At 38.8% G+C, this 22,673-nt stretch overlaps 4 protein-coding genes across 4 annotated transcripts; 3 read left to right on the forward strand and 1 right to left on the reverse strand.

Annotated features, from left to right (window-relative positions):
- Positions 1-14,714: 14,714 nt before the first annotated feature.
- J3458_006956 (uncharacterized protein) lies at positions 14,715-16,812 on the forward strand (the record flags this gene model as incomplete). The annotated part of the gene is made up of 5 exons (XM_066119131.1): positions 14,715-14,949; positions 15,006-15,859; positions 15,919-16,029; positions 16,101-16,267; positions 16,337-16,812. 5 exons carry the CDS (start codon positions 14,715-14,717, stop codon positions 16,539-16,541), a joined length of 1,572 nt encoding a protein of 523 aa, XP_065975767.1. The 3' UTR covers positions 16,542-16,812.
- Positions 16,813-18,290: 1,478 nt separating this feature from the next.
- J3458_006957 (uncharacterized protein) lies at positions 18,291-19,581 on the forward strand. Its single transcript, XM_007816682.2, has 2 exons — positions 18,291-19,291; positions 19,342-19,581. Exons 1-2 carry the CDS (start codon positions 18,398-18,400, stop codon positions 19,441-19,443), a joined length of 996 nt encoding a protein of 331 aa, XP_007814873.2. The 5' UTR covers positions 18,291-18,397; the 3' UTR covers positions 19,444-19,581.
- Positions 19,582-19,758: 177 nt separating this feature from the next.
- Positions 19,759-21,165, forward strand: J3458_006958 (uncharacterized protein). The gene is made up of 2 exons (XM_066119132.1): positions 19,759-19,915; positions 20,014-21,165. Exons 1-2 carry the CDS (start codon positions 19,784-19,786, stop codon positions 20,887-20,889), a joined length of 1,008 nt encoding a protein of 335 aa, XP_065975768.1. The 5' UTR covers positions 19,759-19,783; the 3' UTR covers positions 20,890-21,165.
- Positions 21,155-22,192, reverse strand: J3458_006959 (uncharacterized protein; the record flags this gene model as incomplete). The annotated part of the gene is made up of 3 exons (XM_066119133.1): positions 21,155-21,322; positions 21,383-22,114; positions 22,163-22,192. The coding sequence occupies 3 exons, from the start codon at positions 22,190-22,192 to the stop codon at positions 21,155-21,157; spliced, it is 930 nt and encodes a 309-aa protein (XP_065975769.1).
- Positions 22,193-22,673: the final 481 nt, after the last annotated feature.

Genomic DNA, 22,673 nt, shown 5'->3' on the forward strand with positions numbered 1-22,673 from the left:
TTGACCGTAGCCGAGGCTCAACAAAGTCGGCTCTCCCGTCAGGAAAGAGGCAGGGAAAAGCTAAGGAGAGTAGGGCATGAGAGCGATTGAACTCATTAATGGGTGTGCGCCGTATATTCGGAAGCTGCAGCTCGTGCTGCACCTGCTCCTGGAAGCTTGTGGAAAGCCTTGGTTCAGCTTCTGGTTCTCCGGCAAGAATAGACCGCAGAGCATCGAGCTCCGTGTCCTTGGCCAAAAGGTCCGGCACCGCAGCCTCGTCCTCCAGGTCCGGTTCTGCCTCCTCATCTTCCTCGGGTCCAACTTCGGCAGCCTCCACCTGGCTCTGGGGGATGTCGTCCAGGACATTGCCATCTTGAGGCAATTGACTCAGCCGCTCTTCGTCGATGACGATGCATCGATAGCCAGGATGATGGCGCCGGAGGTAGTTAAGCCATATGGCAACTGGCTGGCGGCGTACACGGAACTGGCGGGTGAATTGCCGGCTAAGGTTTGCATGGGACGACGTATTGGAAGGACGGAGTAATACAGTGTTCAACTCCCGCGGCAAAAGCGGGAGTTGGTTGTACACCAAGCCAACCTCGCGGAGAAAGTGAACAACATGTCCCCGATATTTGTACTGCTGGCCCCGCACAAGCATAATATTCACGTGGACGTGAACACGGCCTATTAAAGACTCTTCAGTAGGTGTAAGCTGAGGCAATTGAGTCGGTACGGAGCCAAAATCCAACTGGTTGTCCACAGAGAAGAAGTACGGCTCTTCAGGGCCGCGTTTATCATCCTTTCGACAGCAACGCGCACAAATGCCATCAGAATCGATCTTCATCTGGAACCAACGCTCTTGACATCGACCACAAAATTGCATTTGGTCATTGTCCAGCTTTGTCCAGAACTCACGGAGGATTGCTTTATCACGACAGGTCAAGGCGCAAGCGTCCAGGTCCCCATTCCACACCGGATCTTGTGCGTGAAATACGGCCGATTCTTCAGGTGGAATCATCACTGGACTCCGGTACCGTCGTGGCGGCCCCGACGATCGAGTTTGCCTTTGAGATTTTTTTGGCCGCCCTCCTGTACCAGGGGCAGGACCACGGCGAGCACGGCGACGAGGCCCTGACTTTCTGGAAGGCTGCCGCGAGCAATAGCGAAGAGGGCTTTCGTCCAAGGCATTGCTATTATCGTTCCCGTCTTCGTCCCCTAGATCGGAATCAGACTCTACCCCTAGGTGTTCGAGGTACTTCCGTGGTCGAGCAGGTGAAAGCAGCAAGTTGAAATAGTCCTCGACGTCAACATCAGATTCAGAGAACTGTCCCCTGTCATCCGCTTCCTTGGTCATTCCATCCCCATCTGGGAGCTCATTTGCCTGTAGTCGATCTTGACTCCCAGCTACGTTCCGTGGTTAGCTTGAACAAACTGCCGGGACCACAGCACAAGGATACCTTCTCCAGGACCATCAGAACCTTCAAAGACGCCGAGTTGAGAGATTGTGGGAGTTAGTGACACAGCCTCCCCTGCACGGCGTCGTGAACGATGGTCGCGCCGAATAGTGGCCTGCTTGGCCCTGGCGCCGGCCTTGGAGGCATCATCTTGCGAGTCCTTCCCGCCCTTGTGGAACCTAACAGCCAGGTAAGAGTAGTCCACACCAGTCGTGCTGCTTCGGACAGTAGATGGATCAGAATGTGAGGCGACAGGATCGGTCGAGGGCGGCACAGGCGGTGAGGGAGCTAGAGCCCGGAAGAGCCGCGAGCTCGCTTGGGTTGGTGGGATCGGCGTCCCCAGCACTATCTGCGGCTGGCTGCCTGGCTCTCCGAACAAACTCCTAGCTGTATGTTGTTGCCGTAGCTTCTCTGGCGATGTAGGTTGGGTTCCAGATCTCTGGTTAGGAGGCGATAGGCCAGCGTCTCTGTCGGTTCTTTTCGGGGCAGATCTCTCAGCTGAGGTAGGACGGACAGCCAGCTTTCTCAATGCAAGGACGGCACCTTTGGACCTGGCACGCTTGATCAGGTTAGGGAGGCATATATAGTATATCAATGGTGTCAGTTACCTCGGAATTGCGGTGGTCCCGGCATTCCAGACAGGTTGTAGTTGGATTGGCAGATTTCCTCCTGCTAACGAAATTACTTGGTGATTTTGTTCGGTCGCAAGACGGGCAATGGACTGCCAATTCAGATCTAGGACTAATATTACCCCTAGAATCATAATCCATACCCAACCATGCGGTACATCTGTTTCAATAATGGAAGAAAGGCTGCTGGCCAAGCAAACGAACAGATCGCTGGGCAAATTTAGCGATTGTAAACGATTGTAAACGATTGTAAACGATTGTAAACAGAGAAGTAAACAAAGAAGCACCGACAGACGGTGGCTGTCCTTTACCCACTTTTCTAGAGCCACCAACCAATCCAGCCTTCTTTCGCGATTTCCCATACAAAATTTGGACCAATAGAAACTTATTTGTCAAGCCTGCACCAAACCCTCATTATTCGGAAAACTTATGGATTAATGTAGAGTCAGCCTTCGGCTGAATAATAAGTATCTCTTCTTTTAATATATTATTATATAACGTATAACTTTAATCTTAAGTTCTTATTATCTTTTTAAAGGTAATTATATAAAGAAGTTTTAGGAATTATTAAAATAAATCTAAGATATAAAATAATTAAGTAAGAAATTAAAGAAAAACTTTATTCTTAAGTCTTTTAATAATATAAGATTAAAACTTATTTAAATTATTTAATATTTAAATTAATTCTTTTATACTTATTTATTAAGGGTTTTAGCCTTAATTTATACCCGCTTCTCACGTGATAATACTTATAGAATTTAAGCTAAAATTAATAGGGATTTATACCTCGTTTTAGTATATAAGCGAACCCGATTCGGTCCCTCTTCACAGGTAACTTCGTGTGCGCGTTACAATTAAATAATAAAGAAAGTTAATATTTTTAACCTATACTTTTTAATTATTACTTTTCTTTAAATTATAAAAGTTATACCTTTTTTTTATTATTAAGTAAGCGATTTTAAGAATTAATTTTTATAGCTTTTTTTTCTTTTTTTAAAGCTTTTATAGCTTCTTTAATTAAGCGATTTAATTTTAAATAATTATAATAGCTTTATTTAATTACTTAAGTATTTTCCCTTTACTTAAAGCTATTATATTCTCTTAATTACTTAATAATTTTATTAAATTCTTTATTATTAAAGGTAAAAGCACTTATAAAATAAAGGTTTTTTAAGTACTTATTCTTATTATTTTAATTAAGTAACTTTTTAAGAAGCTTTAAAAATTATAAGATTATAAGAGAGATTAAAAGTTAAGTAATTAAAGTAAGGGTAATTATATTATAATAATTAAAGCTTATTTTATTTTTTAATTATATAAGGTATAGGGAATATAGTCTTAAAGCCCCTGTTTCACGTAACGTTGTTAATCGCGTTACAGGTAAGCGAGGTCCCCTAACTACCTGTTACGAATAATACTACACGAGACACAAGACGGGACCACACCGGCTAGGATAGGCACGACTTGTAGGCACGATAAGAAAAAGAGAGGTACGTGATTAAGCACGTAGCTTAAAAGGGATTAAAGACTTAAGGCGTTAAGTTAGTAATTTAAAATAAAACTTAATAGAATTAATAGTTAAGTTAATTAATTAAGGAGTTAAAGAGATTAATAATTAAGTTAATTAATCTAGAATTATAATAAAGAAATAAATAAGTACTTAAGGAGAAGATATTTTATTATAATTAAATAATTTAATTCTTTATTAATTAATTTAAGTAATAGTCTTACTATTAAGAGTTATACTCTTAATAGCCTTATTATAATACTACTTAAGAGCTACTTTATAGCATTTAACTTAACTTACTTTTTAAGAAATAAACCTATTATATCTTAAAATCTAAGCTATTATTATATTTTAATTAATTTTATTTAATAAGTTACCTTAAAACTATAAGTAATAATAACTTTTAAGATATTTACTTTAAGTAAAAAGATTATTAACTTTAAGAAGATAATAAAGTACCTTTATAATAAGATTATTAAAATAAAGAAATAAAATTAATAGCTTCTTAAATAATAAAATAACCTTTATAAAAAGCTTAATAAGTAAAAAGAGAAACTTATAATAATTTATAAAATTATACTTATAACCCTTATAAATACTTATAATATACTAAAATTTCTTAAATTAAAACTATATAATAATTATAAGAGTAATATTAAAAACTTTCTTATATAAGCTTAAGCTTACCTTTAAGTTAATAAGAAAATTTATAAGACGCTTAAGTTATAAATTCTTTATATTAATAACCTCTTAATTAAAAAGGTAATAGAATAATAAGAGCTAACCCTTTACATATATCTTAAGTATAACGTTAAAGTTAAAGTAAAAGTTATTTATATTTTCTTTAATTATAAAACCTTTAAAGAATAACTTCTTATTATATTTAAAAATTCTAATAAGTATAAGAAAGCTATATAATAACTTACTTAACTTAAGTAAATTAAATTTATAACTTATTATATTAAGGAATTTAAACGTATTATAATAAAACTTAATTAAAATATTAAACTTAAAATAAAAGTTTTTTATTAAGAACTTAAAGAAAAAGTAAAGGATAATATTTATTAAGAAGATTATTTTAAGCTATTTAATAACTTTATTAAAATAATTATTAAGGTAAATAATTATTTATATAAATAACGTTAAGAAAAGGGTAATAAGAATTATTAATTTTATATTAAGTATAATAGAGCTAATAATAATAAACTATAATAAACCTTTATTATATATAAATATTATATTAAACTTATAGAACTTAATATTATAAATAAGAAAAAGAGAAAGACTTATTATAATTATAATAAGACTAAACACTTTATAAATAAATATAAAGTCTTAAAGAAGCTATAAAAGCTAATTTTTAAAGGTAAGAAGCTTTATATTATAAACTAAAAAGACTTACTTACATGAAATCTTAATATAATAAGTAAAAAAGAAAACCTTACATTAATAAATAATATTAGTTTAAATAAAGATTAGGAATTTAAAACCTAATTAATACCTAATAACTTTTAGGAATATTAAACGCTTTTATTAAAAAGTAAACCTCTATTAAAGCTAATTTAAAAGGAAGAGAATTATTTAATTAAAAAAGATAAACTTAAAATTAAATATAGACTTTTTAATTAAACCTTTTATTATAATAATAATTACTATACGTATCTTAATAATAAGTAAGAAAGCAAATAGTTTTTATAAGAATAATAAGGGAAGAGAACCCTTATAATATAATTAAAATTACGATAAATTAATTTAAAGATATTAAATAAAAAGTTATATTATATTAAGAATAACGTATATATTACTTAAATTATAACCTTATAATATAAGGAGAAAGGGAATTATATAACTATAAGTAACTCGCTTAACTTAAGTTTAATTAATATAAATAATAGATTAAGCAATTATTAAAAAAGCTTTAATAATACGTTAAAAGATAACCGCTAATAATAGCGCCTAAAATAACGCGTTAAAGAATAATATAAGAATAGAATTAATAAATTAGGAAATAATAGCTATTATTATAATTAAAATTAATTTCTTAACGGAGATTTAATAGGTCTCTATATACTATAAATATTAATAGCACTATATACCTTATAAGTAATATAATTATAATAGAATAAAAGATTTAAGTAATAATTAATAATAAAGTATAAGAAAATTTTATCTTATTAAATCTTATTAATAGATTATAATTACCTTAAATACCTAAAGATAAGCCTTATTAACTTATAACTATAAAAGGAATTATAATAAAGTATAGTTAAAAAGTAATTAATATGAAAGTAATATAACTTCTTATTAATATATAAGGTATAAAATACTAGATTATATTAAATATTATAGTAATCTTAAAACATAATATTATATTAAGAATACCTTAATTATAAGTAAGTAATCTACGAGTTAATTAAAGAACTAATTAACTTTAATAGAATTTATTAAGATATAATTATAAAGTTAAGAGTAGCTTATAAAGGGTACCTTAATTAAACTATAATAGGCCTTTAAAAATATATGTAATTACTAGAGAGCTAAAAGCTAAGATAATAAAGATTCCTAAGAAATACTTAAAGTATAGTAAGCTATTTAATAAAGAGCTAAAAATAAGATTATTAAAGCATTTACGTTAAAACTATAAGATTAAACTTTAGCTTAATATTAAATTAACGTTTAATAAAATTTATCCCTAAAACCTTAAGTAAAATAAAGCGCTTAAGAAGTATTTAAAGAATATATTATAAAAGGGATATATAAAACTATTAAAGTCTTTAATAAAATACTTAATTCTATAGGTATTAAAGAAAAATAGGAAATTATAATTATATATTAATTATTAACACTTAAATTAAATTATAATTAAGAATTAATATTTATTACCGCTTATAATAGAAATTAAAGATAAAGTTAAAAAAGCTAAATAGTTTATTATACTTAACCTAAAAGAAGCTTATAACCTTATACGAATAAAGAAAGGCTATAAGTAAATAATAGTATTTTAAACTAATAAAGAATACTATAAATATTTAATAATACCTTTTAGGCTTATTAACGTATTAATAACCTTTTAAAGAATAATTAATATAATCTTATAAAAATAATTAAAAGTATTTATAGTTATATACCTTAATAATATTCTTATTTACTTAAATACCCTTAAGGAATATAAATAACACGTATATAAAGTACTATAAACTCTATAGAATAATAAACTTTTAATTAAAGCCTTAAAATATTAATTTTATTAGAATATTATATACTTTTTAAGGTATATACTTATATATAAAGAAATATAAATAAGCTTAAATAAGATTAAAACTATTAAGAAATAGCTTATATTAAAGAATTTAAAAGAAGTTAAAGGATTTATAGTATTTATAAACTTTTATTATAAGTTCTTAAATAAATATAAAGATATCTTATAACCTCTTATAAACCTAATAAAAAAAGAAGTTAACTTTTAATAACATAAACTAAAAGTTATAATATTTTAAAAGATAAAAGATTTAATTATATTAGAACCTATATTAAAAGTACTTAATTAAAATAAACCTTATAAGCTTAAAATAAATACCTTAAACTTTATATTAGGTAAATAGCTTAAATAATAAGATAATTAAGGAAAATTACACTTAATTACATTTTTCTTAAAGAAACTTTATAAACTTAAACTTAATTATAGAATTTATAATGAAAAACTTATAGTTATTATTAAGTGCTTTAAAGAATAAAAATATTATTTTATAAGAGTAAAGTATTAAATTAAGGTTTATATTAATTATAAGAATCTTATATTATTTTTAATTATAAAGGATTTAAATAAACGATAAATTAAATCATATAAAACGCTTATAAATTATAACTTTAAAATTATATACTACAAAGAATTTAAAAATAAAAGAGTAAACGCGCTTAATTAAAGAGAGAACTTAAAATTAAATAAGTAAGTAAATAATATACTCTTATTACACGTTATTAAGAATAAAAACCTTATATTAAGTATTTAAGAAATTAATATAATATAATAAGTTAAGCTAAATAAAATATAAATATAATAAATTATATTATATATAAAGAATAATAATTACTTAAATAATTAAGAAATAAAAACGTATTTATTTAAGAAAGGTAAAACCTTCTTATATAATAAATAATAGTATATTTCTAGTATACTTTAAGAGTAGCTTATTAAGGAAATATATAAGCACTTATTACACGAATATTAAGGTATAAGGAAAATAATTAGTAAATTAAAAAGATTATATAACTTTTTAAAAAGCAAAAAAATAATATAAGAAGTTATTAAGAAATATAATACGTATAATAAAGTAAAATTAATATAATACGTATTATACGAAGAATTATAACTAATAGTATTACCTAAAAGAGTATAATAAACTATTATAATAGACTTTATTATTAAACTATTAAAGTTAAAAGAACCTATAATAAAAGTAACTTATAATAATATTTTAATTATTATAAATAAACTTATAAAATACGCCTATTATATTTTATATAAAGAATTAAGTAATATTAAGAACTTAGCGTATATATTCTTTAAAATAGTTATTATATAATACGAATTATTAATAAAGCTTATATTAGATTATAATAAATTATTTACCTTAAACTTTTAAAAATGCCTTATAAAAACTATAAAGATTAAATAAAGCTTATTAATAGTATTTCACTTATAATTAAATAAATAAATAAAAATCTTAAATTAAATACTTAAATAATATTTATAAAGCTATATTAACTATTAATAGAATAATTAAGTAGAATAGCTATTATTAGTATAATAGGCTTATAATAGCTTTAAAATTAATAATATAAAGATATTATTATTTAAGGTAAATTACGGATTTAACTCTATTATTAAGATATATGTAATATAAAATATAAACGCGCTAGTAATTATAACGTATATAGTAATTATAATAGAAATATAAAAATACTTATAATAGAAATAAATATTTTTATAGAATTAAATAAAATATTACGCGAATAAAAAGAGATTATTAGTATTAATTCTAAAGAAGAGATATAAAGTATACCTTATTTATAAAAATATTAAAATTAAGTAATCTAATAATAAACTTAATTAAAAGAAGATTAAACTATTTCTTATTAAATGAAAAATCTTAAATATTAACTATAAACTATTATTATTAAATAAAATGAAAATCTACCTTATATTTTATATATTATTATTAAAGAAAGTATTAAATAAATTTATAATTATTATAAATATTATAATAAAAGATATTAATAAATATAAAGTTAAACGAATACTTAAAGTATAAGAGAATATAAAGAATTACTATTATTTTATTAAATAAAAGGGATATTTAAACTTTAAAAATACCTAGAAATTAATTAAAAATCTTATAAATTACTTAACGTTACTTAAATAGTTTTATTTTTAAGAAACGCATTTTAATTAATTTCTTAAATACTATTAAATAACTTAATATTAAACTTAATATTTAAGAAATAAATTAAAGTAAAATTTAAATTCTTAAAAGAAGTAAAAAGAACTCTTATAATCTTTTAAAGTTATTTCGCTTTCTTACGTTTTACACGTTTTAACTTTTTAACGTTATTAATATCACGTGTAATTACACGTATTATTTTCTTAAATTATAATTTCTTTTATTTTTATAAACGCTTTATCTTTATGTCTATTAAATAATACTCTTCTTTAATAGACTTAAGCTCCCTTTTAAAATATATATAATAATTAGCTATTTAATAAAGCTAAGCTAATAAGATACCTTACACGTTATAATAGAACTTATAATTTATTATATATTAAGCGTAATAAGAAGAGTTAAAAGAAGATAGTTAATAAGAGATAATACCCTTTTCCTTATAATAGGAATAAGAAGCCTTCTTTATAGCCTTAAAGTTAAAAAGAATTAAATATAATAAAGTCTTATATTACTTAAACTTTTAAGAACGCGTTCTTAACCTTTACTTAATAATATAATTAATAGATATAATAGTATATAATAATAAAGAAAGGAAAATTTACTTAAGCTTTTAATTAGCCTATTTTAATAGCCTTAAGAATAAGATTAATTAAGAAGAGGTATAATATTATAAATTATATTATATAAGATATAAGATAAAACTATACTAGCTAAAATAGGTATAATTTATAGGTATAATAAGGAAAAAAAAGGTATGTAACTAAGCACGTAACTTAAGAGGGATTAAAGACTTAAAGTATTAAGTTAATAATTTAAGATAAGACTTAATAGAATTAATAATTAAGCTAATTAACTAAGAAGTTAAAGGGATTAATAGTTAAGCTAATTAATCTAAGATTATAATAAAGAAATAAACGGGTACTTAAGAAGAAAATATTCTATTATAATTAAATAATTTAATTCTTTATTAATTAATTTAAGTAATAGTCTTATTATTAAGAGTTATACTCTTAATAGCCTTATTATAATACTACTTAAGAGCTACTTTATAACATTTAACTTAACTTACTTCCTAAGAAATAAACCTATTATGTCTTAGAACCTAAGCCACCGTTACACTACCTTACAGTTTTTAGTTAATTCTAGGAGCTAAAAGTAATTCGCGAAAACGTGCTAAACATTATCATACTACTAATCAGCTAAACCTAGTAGAGTTAATACGAGGGAAAACACCTATTATCGTAATGTATCTTCTTTAGCCGGCTAACAATCAGCCGCGGTTTATAGGATCAGGGCCATATAATTATGCAGACTCCCATATTAATGATGATTGGCGGCGTTGTGCCGCCATTACAGCAGCGGCATATGCGATAGATCTAATACCTATAGCTACGGTCAAGTCTGTGAAGAGAAACAGCGATATTCTGAGAGGTGAGTCTTCGGGAGTCTTGTAATATTGTCACATATTAATCAAGGCAAGTACAATAGCCACCGAAGATCCAGCAAAATCAGATGCAGGCGCCTCGCAGGCACAGCATAGAGCGAAGCAGAGGGGAGCCTGTCGGAGTTGGTCCTCTGAAGAATTACAGTGTCTTGAATCACTTCGTCTTGCGGGAAAGAACGAGAACACCGCGTACGAGTGCTACAAGAATCGCGTCGAAGACCCATTAGAAGAGACCTGTCAGTGGTTCGTTCAACAGGATTATTTCCAGAAGTGGCTGAAACGAGACTCTGGTATACTGCTAGTCTTGGCGGGTCCTGGCTATGGAAAGTCCGTGCTGGCTAAATATGTAGTTGACCACGTTCTACCCAAAACATCAACCATCTGTTACTTTTTCTTTGAGGAAAACATTCAGGATCAGGCTCGCCAGGCACTTTGCGCCCTCCTTCATCAGCTCTTTTGTCAAAATCCATCCCTCATTGACTATGCTATGCTACAATTTCGCAGAGACAAGCAGGGGTTAATTAACTCTACAGAATCTCTGGGGCATTCTTCGGAATGCTGTAAAACATTCTCAGGCTGGGCCTATAATCTTTGTTCTAGATGCCCTGGACGCATGTGCAACTCGGATTTGAGGAGCCTGGCACAAAATATACACAGCCATGCTACCAGCAATCGGATAGGTTACAACAAGCTAAAATATTTCTTGACGAGTCGGCTTGATCAAAGTATTCTGTTTCCCTTCTACGAAAAACTACGACAAGATTCTTCACATATCACTATACGCGAAGATGACACATGTGGAGGTATTATGGACGACGTGACCCATATTATTACTGCCCGAGTTGGACAGCTATCAGAGACAAAAGACCTCTCGATTAATATTAAATGTCGCCTAGAGTGGATTATACAGGGGAAACATGATGGTTTCCAGCCCTGGCTACGCCTTTTGTTTGAATATTTGAAAAAAATAAGACTTGAAGATTTCACCAAGGGGGATCGAGTTTGGATTTGCAACATTTCCAACAAAGATTGTAAGGATACATGGACAAATTTTTGATTTGCTTGAGGCCAAGGCACAACTAACAGCTCGGAAATTTCTAAGTCTTATCCTCGCAGCAAATCGGCCATTAATTCACTCAGAGGTGAATATTGCCATGAGAGTAGATGATACAGTAAAGTCTCTTCACGATATTGACTTGGAAGACGAAGAGAACTTGAAGACACCTTCAATCTATGTGTGGACCATTCATCTTAATTTATGAGGGCAGTATTTATTTCCGCCATGAGACTGCTCGCGAGTTCCTTCTCGCTGATTCGTCATTAACCTTAACAAGACCATTAGTACGTCAGATCGGAGAAACGGTTACAAGCCCAGACTACCATTCCATCAGTCTCAGGCAAGCACATGCTACTCTGGCGGAGGCCTGCGTGCTGTATTTAAACTTGCTTAATGCCGATGCTACGCCTCCAAAAGAGGCCATTGAGGAAGCAGACAAATCCACCCCCAAGTACGACTTCTTAAACTACTCAGCCAAAAATTGGGGATCTCACCTTCGCGAAGCCAATATTTCCGACGACGCTGCAATTATACCCTCTGTTTTGAAAATTTACGATTCGAATTCAAATGCCGTATGGTTTGAAATCTACAGGCAAACTATGCCTGCGGAAATCACTGGGAGCTTGACGGATCTTATGCTAGCTTCATACTATGGCCATCTTACTATAGTTGGGCTTTAACTTAAGGGGAACCGCAATATCGAGGAGAAGGATAGCAAAGACAGTCGGACACCGCTATCATGGGCTGCTGAGAGGGGACATGGGGCCGTCATAGAGCTTCTGCTCGAAGATTTTGCCAATGTTGACACAAAGGATACTAAAAACGGACGGACGCCGCTATCTTGGGCCGCCAAGAAAGGGCACGAGGATGTTGTTGATCTGCTTCTTGTTGACTGCTTCTAGACTTCGGCGCCGACGTTGGCTCGCAAGACCGTGATGGTCATACCCCTCTATCGTGGGCGGCGAAGGCTGAACATCAGGAGATTGTTACGCTGCTTCAGGAGTCTAGTGAGCTTTCCCAGAGGAAAAAGAAGACTCATATGAGTGATCAGGTTCTCCGCAAGGAGTGCGGCCGTCTGTATTTTTAAATCAGGCTCCATCTCCTTACGGGGCTTTTGGGCTTTTATTGAGACAAATGTTCAACATCACGGTAAGCGAGAATCCAAAAGAATAAACTTTTCAGTAATGTTGCCCGGCTATCTAACCGTAAGCGAACAGAGCAAGGAAGAGGATGCAATAAGTCGAATTTTGAGAGAACTACAACCTTTCATAGCCTACCTACTGAATGCTACAGCCACATAAGAGAATGACCATCCTTTATAGCAACGGCTGTTCACGGTGCAGACTCGGAAAACTAATATGATCGGTGCCTTTCCTGCCCCATATACTTGTGGTGAGTCCGTGTCAAGATTGATCCCGCATCTCCCCAACTACGCCTAGTGTCCTCTCACGTACCTCGCATCTATGTCCCACATCATCTTGAATACCCTGACAACAATATCGCGCTTTGAATGATTGTTTCTGTCCCACCTGGTCTCCGCCGTATAAGTGCTCAACGCAAGTCGATGACAAGCAAGCACTTAAGACGCTACACCGCACGCTCCTGAGACTTAATGTGACCAGTTATCTGTTCCCAGGAATGCCGTCTCGGCCACAAGATTCTGTCCAGAAAACAAAAAGTCTGCATTTCTTGTGACACTATCTTCGGTTTCTTCCCCATGCCTGTCGTTGCAGCAATTCTAAGGACTGAGTCATAATCAGCCGGTAGGCATTGTCTTGATTATAGCTGCCACACGATCAGGCCACAACAAAGGGCGTTGGGCCAACAACGGTTACACAACAAGAGAGATGATATCACGAGGCCCGAAGTCGGACCTAAGTAAGGGCTACCTTAGGCCTTAAATACATGCCGATTTCTTGTATTTACAGAGACCTTCAGTCCCTCAAGGCCTCGCGGAAAATCAAGGACCTTTAATGTCTCAAAGTCGATTATAAAGATTGACTTGAACCCTCTGTTCCAAGCCCAGTTATCCTGCCCTTGTCACGCAAGGTCTCTAGACGATTCTCGTCGCAGAGAGATCGGAAGAAGAGTGAAAATGTTAGCTAACTGTCATTAGCTGCCTTACTGCTCTAATCAATCTTCTCTTTACCCAAATCGGTGGCTATGTTGATTCAATCAGGGCCAATCAACAGTTAAATCAATTCGTAGATGCCAATCGTACGCTACCAACTCAGTTCGCTTATCGTGCAGCATGTCGTCGAGGGCGTCGGCTGATGGAATCCATCGAGCGGCTCGCAATCTACGCGGGACAGAGACACACTTGGTTTGGGGACAGGCAGTTGTGAAGGTCTTCTGTCAAGTAGGACGGAAAATAGATCGAATGGCTTCTGCTGTATGATAATGGCCAGACAGGAGGATAGGCGTCATGGTTGCGTGAGTCAACGCCAGCTAGAAAAGAAGTTTTTGCTTTTGCTGCAGAACTTGATTCACAAAGGGATTGATCACATTTCTTGCCATGTTGCGGTGTACGGGCTACTCCTCACCGTATGCAAGATCAAGACAAACTAAGACAAGTGCAGTCTTTGGACCCTGGAACATCCCTACCAAAATGGGCGTAGAACGGGCCAGGGCGGGACTAAGTTGATTTTACACTCCCGTGTCTGATCGATTCAACGTCGACACAAGCCTCGTGTAATATCATTACATCATTCCTTTTCATGACACTCTACTATATTGCATATCCCTGTTGTAGACCTAAGTGCTATAAGAGATATGAGCAAGTTGACAAGGTTACGTCCCCATGTGTCACCAATCAATCATGCAAAAAAGAGATAATAATATCCCTGTGAGTACCAGCTTGTGAAAACTACAACCCAACCAGAGGGCCAGCCACAAATGCCACGTCACCACTCTTCTGTAACAGGGAGAGAGCATGGATATGTATGGGAACCTGTTACTTGGTCGGCGCTGGTGACTGCCATGATTTCAGGGCTGCCTCCACACATCTGCAATAGATCAAGGCAGCCAGCAGTTCGCATGTTACATCATAATGGCACCTAGCTTAATGAAACATTGGCTTTGCATACATGTATCATGAGGCATGAATTGAAAAACTACAAAAGCCGGCAAATTCCCCAGCAAAAATGTCTATCTGCCGCTCAGTTTTTCAGGCTCCCTAAGCGATTTGCGAAACAATCCTCGCTATGCTGGGTATATTTACTAGTGGACAGACGGAGTTGAGCTCTCTACTCTGGGCTGTTCTAGGGATAAGCGTGTGGGTGTACATTTGCATATGCCTTTACAATTTGTACCTGCACCCGTTGAGGCACTTTCCCGGCCCCAAGTTGGCGGTTCTGGGAAGGTTCCATGAATTCTGGTTCGACGTCGTTCAAGACGGCCAATTTCTCTGGGAAATCGGAAAGATGCACGACAAATACGGTACAAAGCCCTCCAACCAGCGTCTCCGTCCTACAAACTAACAGCTACTTGCTCAGGACCAATAGTTCGCATCAACGCAAACGAACTGCACATACGCGACTCCAACTATTACAACAATATCTACGCTGGGGGCGGCCGAATCGTCAACAAAGATGTTTCTGCGGTTGGCCCCATGGCTGCTGTGCCGTCTTCGCTTTTGGCAACTGCCGATCACCACCAACATCGCGCGCGACGAAATTACCTGAGCCCCTTCTTCTCCAAGCGTGCCATTGTCGCCATGGAGCCACTGATCTGGGAGCGTATTGCCAAACTCTGTCAACGGCTCGAATCTGCCTTCGAAACTGGAACGACGGTGCCCCTCGACTCAGCTTTTTCGTCACTGACTGCAGACATTATCACGCAGCGTTTCTACGGAGAGCATTTCAACTATCTTGATATTCCAGACTACAGGAATGCAGTCACTGAAGCTATACTAGGTGTTGTACACATTTCCAATCTCATTCGATTCGTCCCCTGGCTGCTACCCATGTTGCAAATGACGCCAATATGGGTCATTCGCATGATATTGCCGCCTTTTGCGGATTTTCTTGTCATGCGGGAAGAGATGAAGCGTAAAATTCTTGCATCCTCCGGGACAGAAGATGGCTCGAAGTCAAGCTCGGTCATCATGTCGGCCCTTATGGATAGCAAGATCCCGGCTGCGGAGAGGGAGATTGATCGTTTATTGGACGAGGGAAGCGTCATCGTATTCGCCGGTACAGAAACTACTTCGAGAGCCCTCAGCGTCGGCATGTTCTATCTTCTAGACGATGAAACACATGTGGACAAGATACGCAAAGAATTGAGCTCCGTGGTCTTTACTCCAGGCCGTGGGTACTCCTCGTCAGATCTCGAGCTACTTCCATACTTGGTGAGCCTTGGGCCAGCTCCACGATACAGAGCCGAGGATTCTTGTTTACGATGCTTTAGAGCGGTGTTGTCCACGAGAGTTTGCGCCTGTCATTTGGCCTTGTCGCCTGCCTTCCCCGCGTTGCAGTCCATGAATCGCTGCAGTACAGCGGGTTTACAATTCCACCAGGCGTAAGACTCATACTTGCTGGTTTATATTTCTGTATCATTCCAGAACAAACAGTATCTGATGCCGAGCATAGACCCCCGTTAGTCAGTCGGCATACTTTGTACATACCGATCCCACAATCTACCCCAACCCGCACTCCTTCAATCCCGATCGATGGATACAAGCAGCCAAAGACGGCTTCCCACTCGGCAAATATCTTGTCAACTTTACAAAAGGCAGCAGGCAGTGCATTGGCCTTCAGTAAGTGTCGTATACTAATTCTCCTATACAATTGTTCAAAGGTAGTCTGGCTTATGTGCGTTTCTGCAGGATGGCGTATACAGAGATCTATTTAACAATCGCAACGCTTGTTAGCACCTTTAACATGGAGCTCCACGACACGACAATAGACCATGTCCGCATTCACCACATTCGTACCGTCGGTTATCCAAGGAAGTGTAAGAATATGGAGAATCCAAGGGGGGAGATTACTGTCAAGATCAAGCGTAAGGTAAGGGCGGAAACCGCTCAGTAGGATGATGATGCGGGCGATTCTTATTGCGCTTAGATATATTGCAAGAACAGAATCTCAGCAAAGGTGCTTGACATGGTCCTGACTTGTGTGGAACGCTTGTCAGATTCTGTACAGCCTTCGGACTGCTCATGAGATTGTACCTGGGTCTATGATAAGAGATTGCTGCTTGCTATGGTTACTATCCAGAGAATATCCGAAGGTTATGGATAATGAAAAGCCTCATGGTGCCATTGAACAATAATAGCATCGGGGACAAAGGCTGGAGAGGCGGTGACCAGCTCTGGGGGAAGTAAAGGGGGGTCAGGGGCTTTACAGTGCTCAAGGCGACCGGCCGACTTGGATGTGCATGACACAATGCCAGTCCAGATACTCGGAAGTCCTGTGGCCAGTAGAAAGATAACGGCATTTAGATTGGCTCATGAGTACGACATGTGCACCATGGTACTTGGTGCCTTCTAATGCTGCGTGAGAGGTGAAATCATGCTTTGTGGAAGCGAGGCCCACTACATTAGAATTATCCGACATTCAGAAGTCAGGCAACGTACGGAGTACTTTGTTCCCAACGTTTTAGTGGACTACATTTATGGAGGGCGTCCGGGGTAATAAACTGATCAGTCATATTATTTCTGGTAGTAGTGGGGGCACCAGCTGAACAAGGCCACTCGCAGCATTCGAGACCCCTCAGAGAGCTCTACGGAGTATGTAGAAAGACTACAGGAAAGAAGGCTTTGTTAAATCCACTTTAACCATACCTTTCAGACGTGGTTCACATGCGTCGAGTAGGAACTGTCCTTGCGGTGTCTTATTCCTTTGCCTCGTGTACACCATGGTAATGGCTAACAAGAGATATCGACTGTTGTGTTGGACATGTCCATGCCGCCATGGCGTTGAATGTTTCCACATCAGCACGCTAGCAGGGTATCTAGCCCGTGATTCACATGTCTCCATGTCGACATTGTCAACCGGGCCGCGACCTTGACACGTGGGGAGCCTTGATAGGGCATGGTTTGAATCTGTCAACGGCGGCCGGCTGACAACTTGATACACGTGCCGTCATGCCGCTTCAGGGCGGTAACAGGGTACCATCAGTACACCGTCGGAGCAGAGGAAAGGGGCTTTGTTTTGTATGGTACTGAGTATGTATGCTGTGGTCTTTTTACCTCTTGTCGCATCAGAGAACAGCCTGTGGCGTCGAAAATGAACCGACAAAAGGGACATACAATTGCAGCGGTGACATTGTCACCATGATGTCGTCACGGCCGAGTTTCCCCACTTGTTGCCGCCACGGCATCTAGATTCCGAGTAGGAAGTATCGGATGCGATTTTTAACTACCCGTCATGACGAGCTCTGTGCCTCCTCCTACCACAACAGGTAGGGTCAGGCAGCCGTGGCAACTTGTCGACGTGATGACGCTTTAAAGTCTAATGGCGGGGCTGATCTGCTCAATCCAAACACATGGTTGTTACTAAAATCTGAACTATGAACGCGCTACGGCGACCACAAGGGGCCAACGATGGCCTTGATGGTCCCTGGATAGATGGCTGTTGCATCGACGGAGTGGCCAGTGACCAGTGCAGACTCGGTGGTGGTTCGAGGTTCAACATTTTGTGCAAATTTCAGACTTCCAAATGTGGCGAGTGATTTGTGGCGTAACCTGGCCTTGCGCCACAGTTTCCAATGGCCTTGTTCTGGCGTCTAATACGTCACCGGCTCTAAACAATCTTGCGCCTTCCACCGCTTTCCACTCTCATAAATCAATGCCGTACCTGAGATTGCATTCAAGCCATGAAGTTGCGCTCCAACTTTTGACCTTTGTTTTTCTCTCCCAACCCGCACTCGCTCCTTTGCAATCATCATGGTAACGACGCGACGCAGCGCAGGCTCGTCCATGGAACCGACCGCCACGGGCCCAACCACGCGGCAACCACAGAACTCCTCGCCGCCTCGCAACCCACCTCTGCTCCCAACGCCGACTGAGCGCCTCATACTCGCCGTTTTCCCTCTCGTCCTCATCTTCGGCACTTTATTCTCTGTCCTGTCTCCCGAAACCCGTTCCGCGCACTACGACCCCTTAACGCAGTCGCACTCGCAAGACCCCTCCGCCGCGCCTAGCTACTTTGCCCGCAAGTCTAATATCTTTAACGTGGTCTTTGTTAAGCGCGGCTGGGGTTGGACTACATTCGCATTCTACTTCTTCCTGCTCACGCACCCCAGTGGTGGTGCCGGCGGGCTGGACATGACGCCCCGACGACTAAGGGCAATGCTGCGCTGGGCGGCCGTCACGGCATGGTGGTTCCTGGTCACGCAGTGGTGCTTTGGCCCGCCTATGATTGATCGCGGCTTTAGATGGACAGGTGGAAAATGCGACGTGGCTGAACGGGATGTTCTACAAGGCAGCTCTGATATGGGCGAGGCCTTCACCGCCGTGGCATGCAAGGCAGCCGGCGGGAAGTGGAACGGTGGACATGACATCTCGGGACATGTATTTCTGCTAGTGCTCGGTACGTGTTTCCTGGCTCAGGAGATTGGGTGGGCTGTAAGCAGATGGAAGAGCAGACTAGCCGAGGAGAGATGCATCATCTTGCCTGATGGAGCGGTGAAGAGCGCCAATATCGAGGCCGAAACGGCCGCCGGACAGGGAGGAGGATATGCCCTTGGAATTGGGACGAAGACGGCTCTTGGAGTGGTGGGCATGAATTTGTGGATGCTGTTGATGACGGCAATTTATTTCCACACATGGTTTGAGAAGGTACGTGGACGGTTTTGCAAGACTGGGTGGATGAGGCTAACTGCTGATAGCTTACTGGACTGCTGACAGCCCTTGTCGGAGTTTATCTCGTATATATTGTTCCTCGGTTTGTACCCGCTATGAGATCTGTAATTGGATTGCCTGGAGTATAAGGAGATGGATGGACTTGTTGTATGAAGAGCATGAACCGTGGCCTAAGCAGCCCGTTGCGGGTGAGGACGCGCACCACAACCAACGACCTAGACCAAGACCAAGTAGAATAATAATGTACAATCATCTCAAAGTAATGAGCAGTTGAACGTTTCAACCCCCCCGCCCCCCGCATTTTTTTAAAGCATCAATTGATACATGTACCAAGATATCGTGATGCGAACAACACCAAGTCCAAACACGTGCGAGCCCCACCAACACAACGCCGCCCTAAAATCATCATGTCCAGCTTCATTCTCACCTCCGGCTCATACGCCATTCATTCATTTCCGCCTTACCGCAATGGCCCGCGCACTCGGCGTGCCATCCAACCTCCCGTCACTTATTAAAACAACGTTTGCAAAGGCCCTCTCTGGTGGAGACCTGCATTACTTCCCGACCAAAGTCACCATCCTACCCGTCAACTCAGTCCCCGTGAGTCGCCCGCCCGTTCTTCACCATGCCCGTCCTCAGCATCAAACAGCTTCTCCACGCCCGTATTCGCGAAATGCTAACGTTGAACGGGCCTCAAGTTCCAACTCCGCTTCTCACCAGCACTAGCCAACAAGCCCAAGCCACCCCAAGATGCGTCATTAACCCCTAAAAAGCCGTTTGATCCGTTTGCCAACCCCCCGCCGGCACTATACATTGCTGACGTCGGCCCATCGCATTACTTGGTTCTAAATAAATTCGCCATAGTACCGGAGCATTTCATCCTTGCCACCAAGGAATTCAAGCAACAAACTGATGTGTTGGAAGAGGCCGATCTAGAGGCTACATTGGCATGCATGGAGGCGTTTGAGTCAGAGGATGAAGGCGAGGACGGGGGGCTGTTCGCCTTCTTCAACTGCGGCGAGCACTCGGGTGCGAGCCAGCCCCATAGACATATCCAACTGCTCCCTATTGACAGAATGAGAGACGGGCTCGAGTCAGAAAACGGACATCACCCGTGGAACGTCTTGGCGGACGGAGAGCATCTCGAAGAAACGCCTTTTGTGGTGTTTTCAGAGCCCATCACGCCAGGCATGTCGGGTGCCGAAGTATACAGCGTCTATCTGCGTTTGTACGGCCAGGCCTGCAAGGCCATTGGCGAGCGGAATGGGGCGCATGCACCGGCGGTACAAGTTACCGCTGGTGCACCCAGCCAGATAAGCTACAATATGGCCATGACGAAGAGTCGACTCGTCATTTGTCCGAGGTTGGCAGAGGGGGGACCAGTCCGCGGCAGAAATGGAGAGGACATGGGCCGGCTTGCGCTGAACGGGACGCTGCTTGCTGGGACGGCGCTTGTCAAGAACGAGGCCGAGTGGGATGCGCTGCGTGAGAATCCCGCCTGCTTGGCGGATGTGCTGAGAGGGATTGGGCTCCCGAGAGATGTCTACGGAGACGAGGGTGCGAATAGGCTGTAGATTTGCTGCCTTATATCTTACACCTGCGTAAGACGGGCCTAGTGTGAAATCAGCGTGTGTCATGCTAGCTATGCGGGTTTCTTAGCCCCAGTGTTATAACATGATGGGTATTGTCCTTGATACCTTGCCTTCCTGGCGGTATCATCTGAGAGTATACAGAACCAGCCGTGAGCCGAATAAAAAAGCAATTCTCCAGCATGTAATAAGAGAAATCCCCCTCTATCCCGTAGCGTCCAGAAACCGCTTCCTGTACTTGGCTACGTTGCTAGTAGTCTCTCCCTGTCTTCTCTCTATATTTCGCATGGCAAGTCTTGCCTGAGAATTTTCGAGAGCCTCCATGATCCAGGATGTATTGTCCTACGCGCTCCCAAAAGACCTTGGACTTGCCGGAAGGTTTTCGGTAAAGCGGGACGGCCTTGAGTAAAAGACCGACCTAGCACCAGCATGTTAGAATATGACGAGGTATAGAGCATGGTGAAAGGAAAAGACGTACATCATTATCAGTCCATGACGGTTTCCTTTCCCGGTCCTTCGGCGCCAAGGTAAGCTGTCTGTGTCTACCACGCAGAGTTGACTCGGCAACGTTCGACCTTAGCTTTTTCTTGATGACCGCATAACTCAACCCCTGCTCTCTGTATTCCAACAAGGCCCGATCTTCTTCGATCCGCCGAGTGGTACAAGACTTAGTGGCCCGTAAAGGGGCTGTCAAGGTCTCTGGGCGAGACTCTTCATTTTGTTGATTTTGACGCGATAGGAGAGTAGCGAGGGAGGCTGGAGGAATGCCTGGACTCGCGAGAGATGTAGTTGCAGTACTTGAGATAGGCGTCAACGAGGGCCTTCTGAAGTAACTAGGGACGGTGGAATATGTGCCCAAACCAGACAAGCTAGGAGCCGCATTATAGGTCATGTTTGTCCTGGGGACGACACTCGGTCTCATCAGGTATTCTCTTGGGGCTTGGATTCCGAAGTTTGAATCAATTGTGTCTGAGCCGTAGGAAAAGAATGGCATTGAGGATATGTAGGCCTCAGAATTTACAAAGGTGCCGTCAGTGAGACTAAGGAGGGCTCCGGGTTGATAGGCAAATGGAAGCCCGTTTTGGTAACTAGTTACAGGGCCAGGAACCTGCGGCATGTGCATGTTCATTCCCTCTGGATTTGAGTCTTTGTTCAGTGACTCGTAATGAAGCCTGTCCTGGTTCATGATAAAGAAGGCTTCGTCGAAGCTCTAGATTCTATTAGTGCTAGAAATACACCTAAGGAGGTCGAGACATACTTGGTTGGGGTTCTCTTCATAATAGTCCATGTCAATATTGCTTGGGAAAGCAACTAGCTCTTTACACGTCGGTTGCCACTGTCGAGGTCTTGACGCGATGTGGGAATGTGCAGGCTCAGGCTGGTGCTGGTGATTCAGGCTTCTGCTAGGAAAGTCAATATTGAGACAACTACAGGTGCTCGTGATAAACCGAGCCGTTATGGGAGGGAATTTAGTGTTTTCGTGGGTCAAATTTGTTGGATCTGCCGTCATGAATGATTTTGCCGGGGGAATATAAAGAAACTCTACACGTACATTATAATAATCGTAGCTCGTACCCAGATTAAGATGAAAGAGTATGAGGAAGTGATAAGCGAGACAGTAAAAAATCACCGCGAGTTCATTAAGTGAGTGAAAGAAATAAAATAGATGAAAGATCTGGGCGGCTGAGCTTAAATAAGAGTAAGTTCAGAAAGCAAAGTGAGCAGAAAGTAAAGTGAACTTTCACTTGTATAGCTGGCAGCTGGCAGCT

The sequence above is a fragment of the Metarhizium acridum genome, assembly GCF_019434415.1.
Source record: "Metarhizium acridum strain ARSEF 324 chromosome Unknown scaffold_72, whole genome shotgun sequence".
In the NCBI taxonomy this organism is placed as follows: domain Eukaryota; kingdom Fungi; phylum Ascomycota; class Sordariomycetes; order Hypocreales; family Clavicipitaceae; genus Metarhizium; species Metarhizium acridum.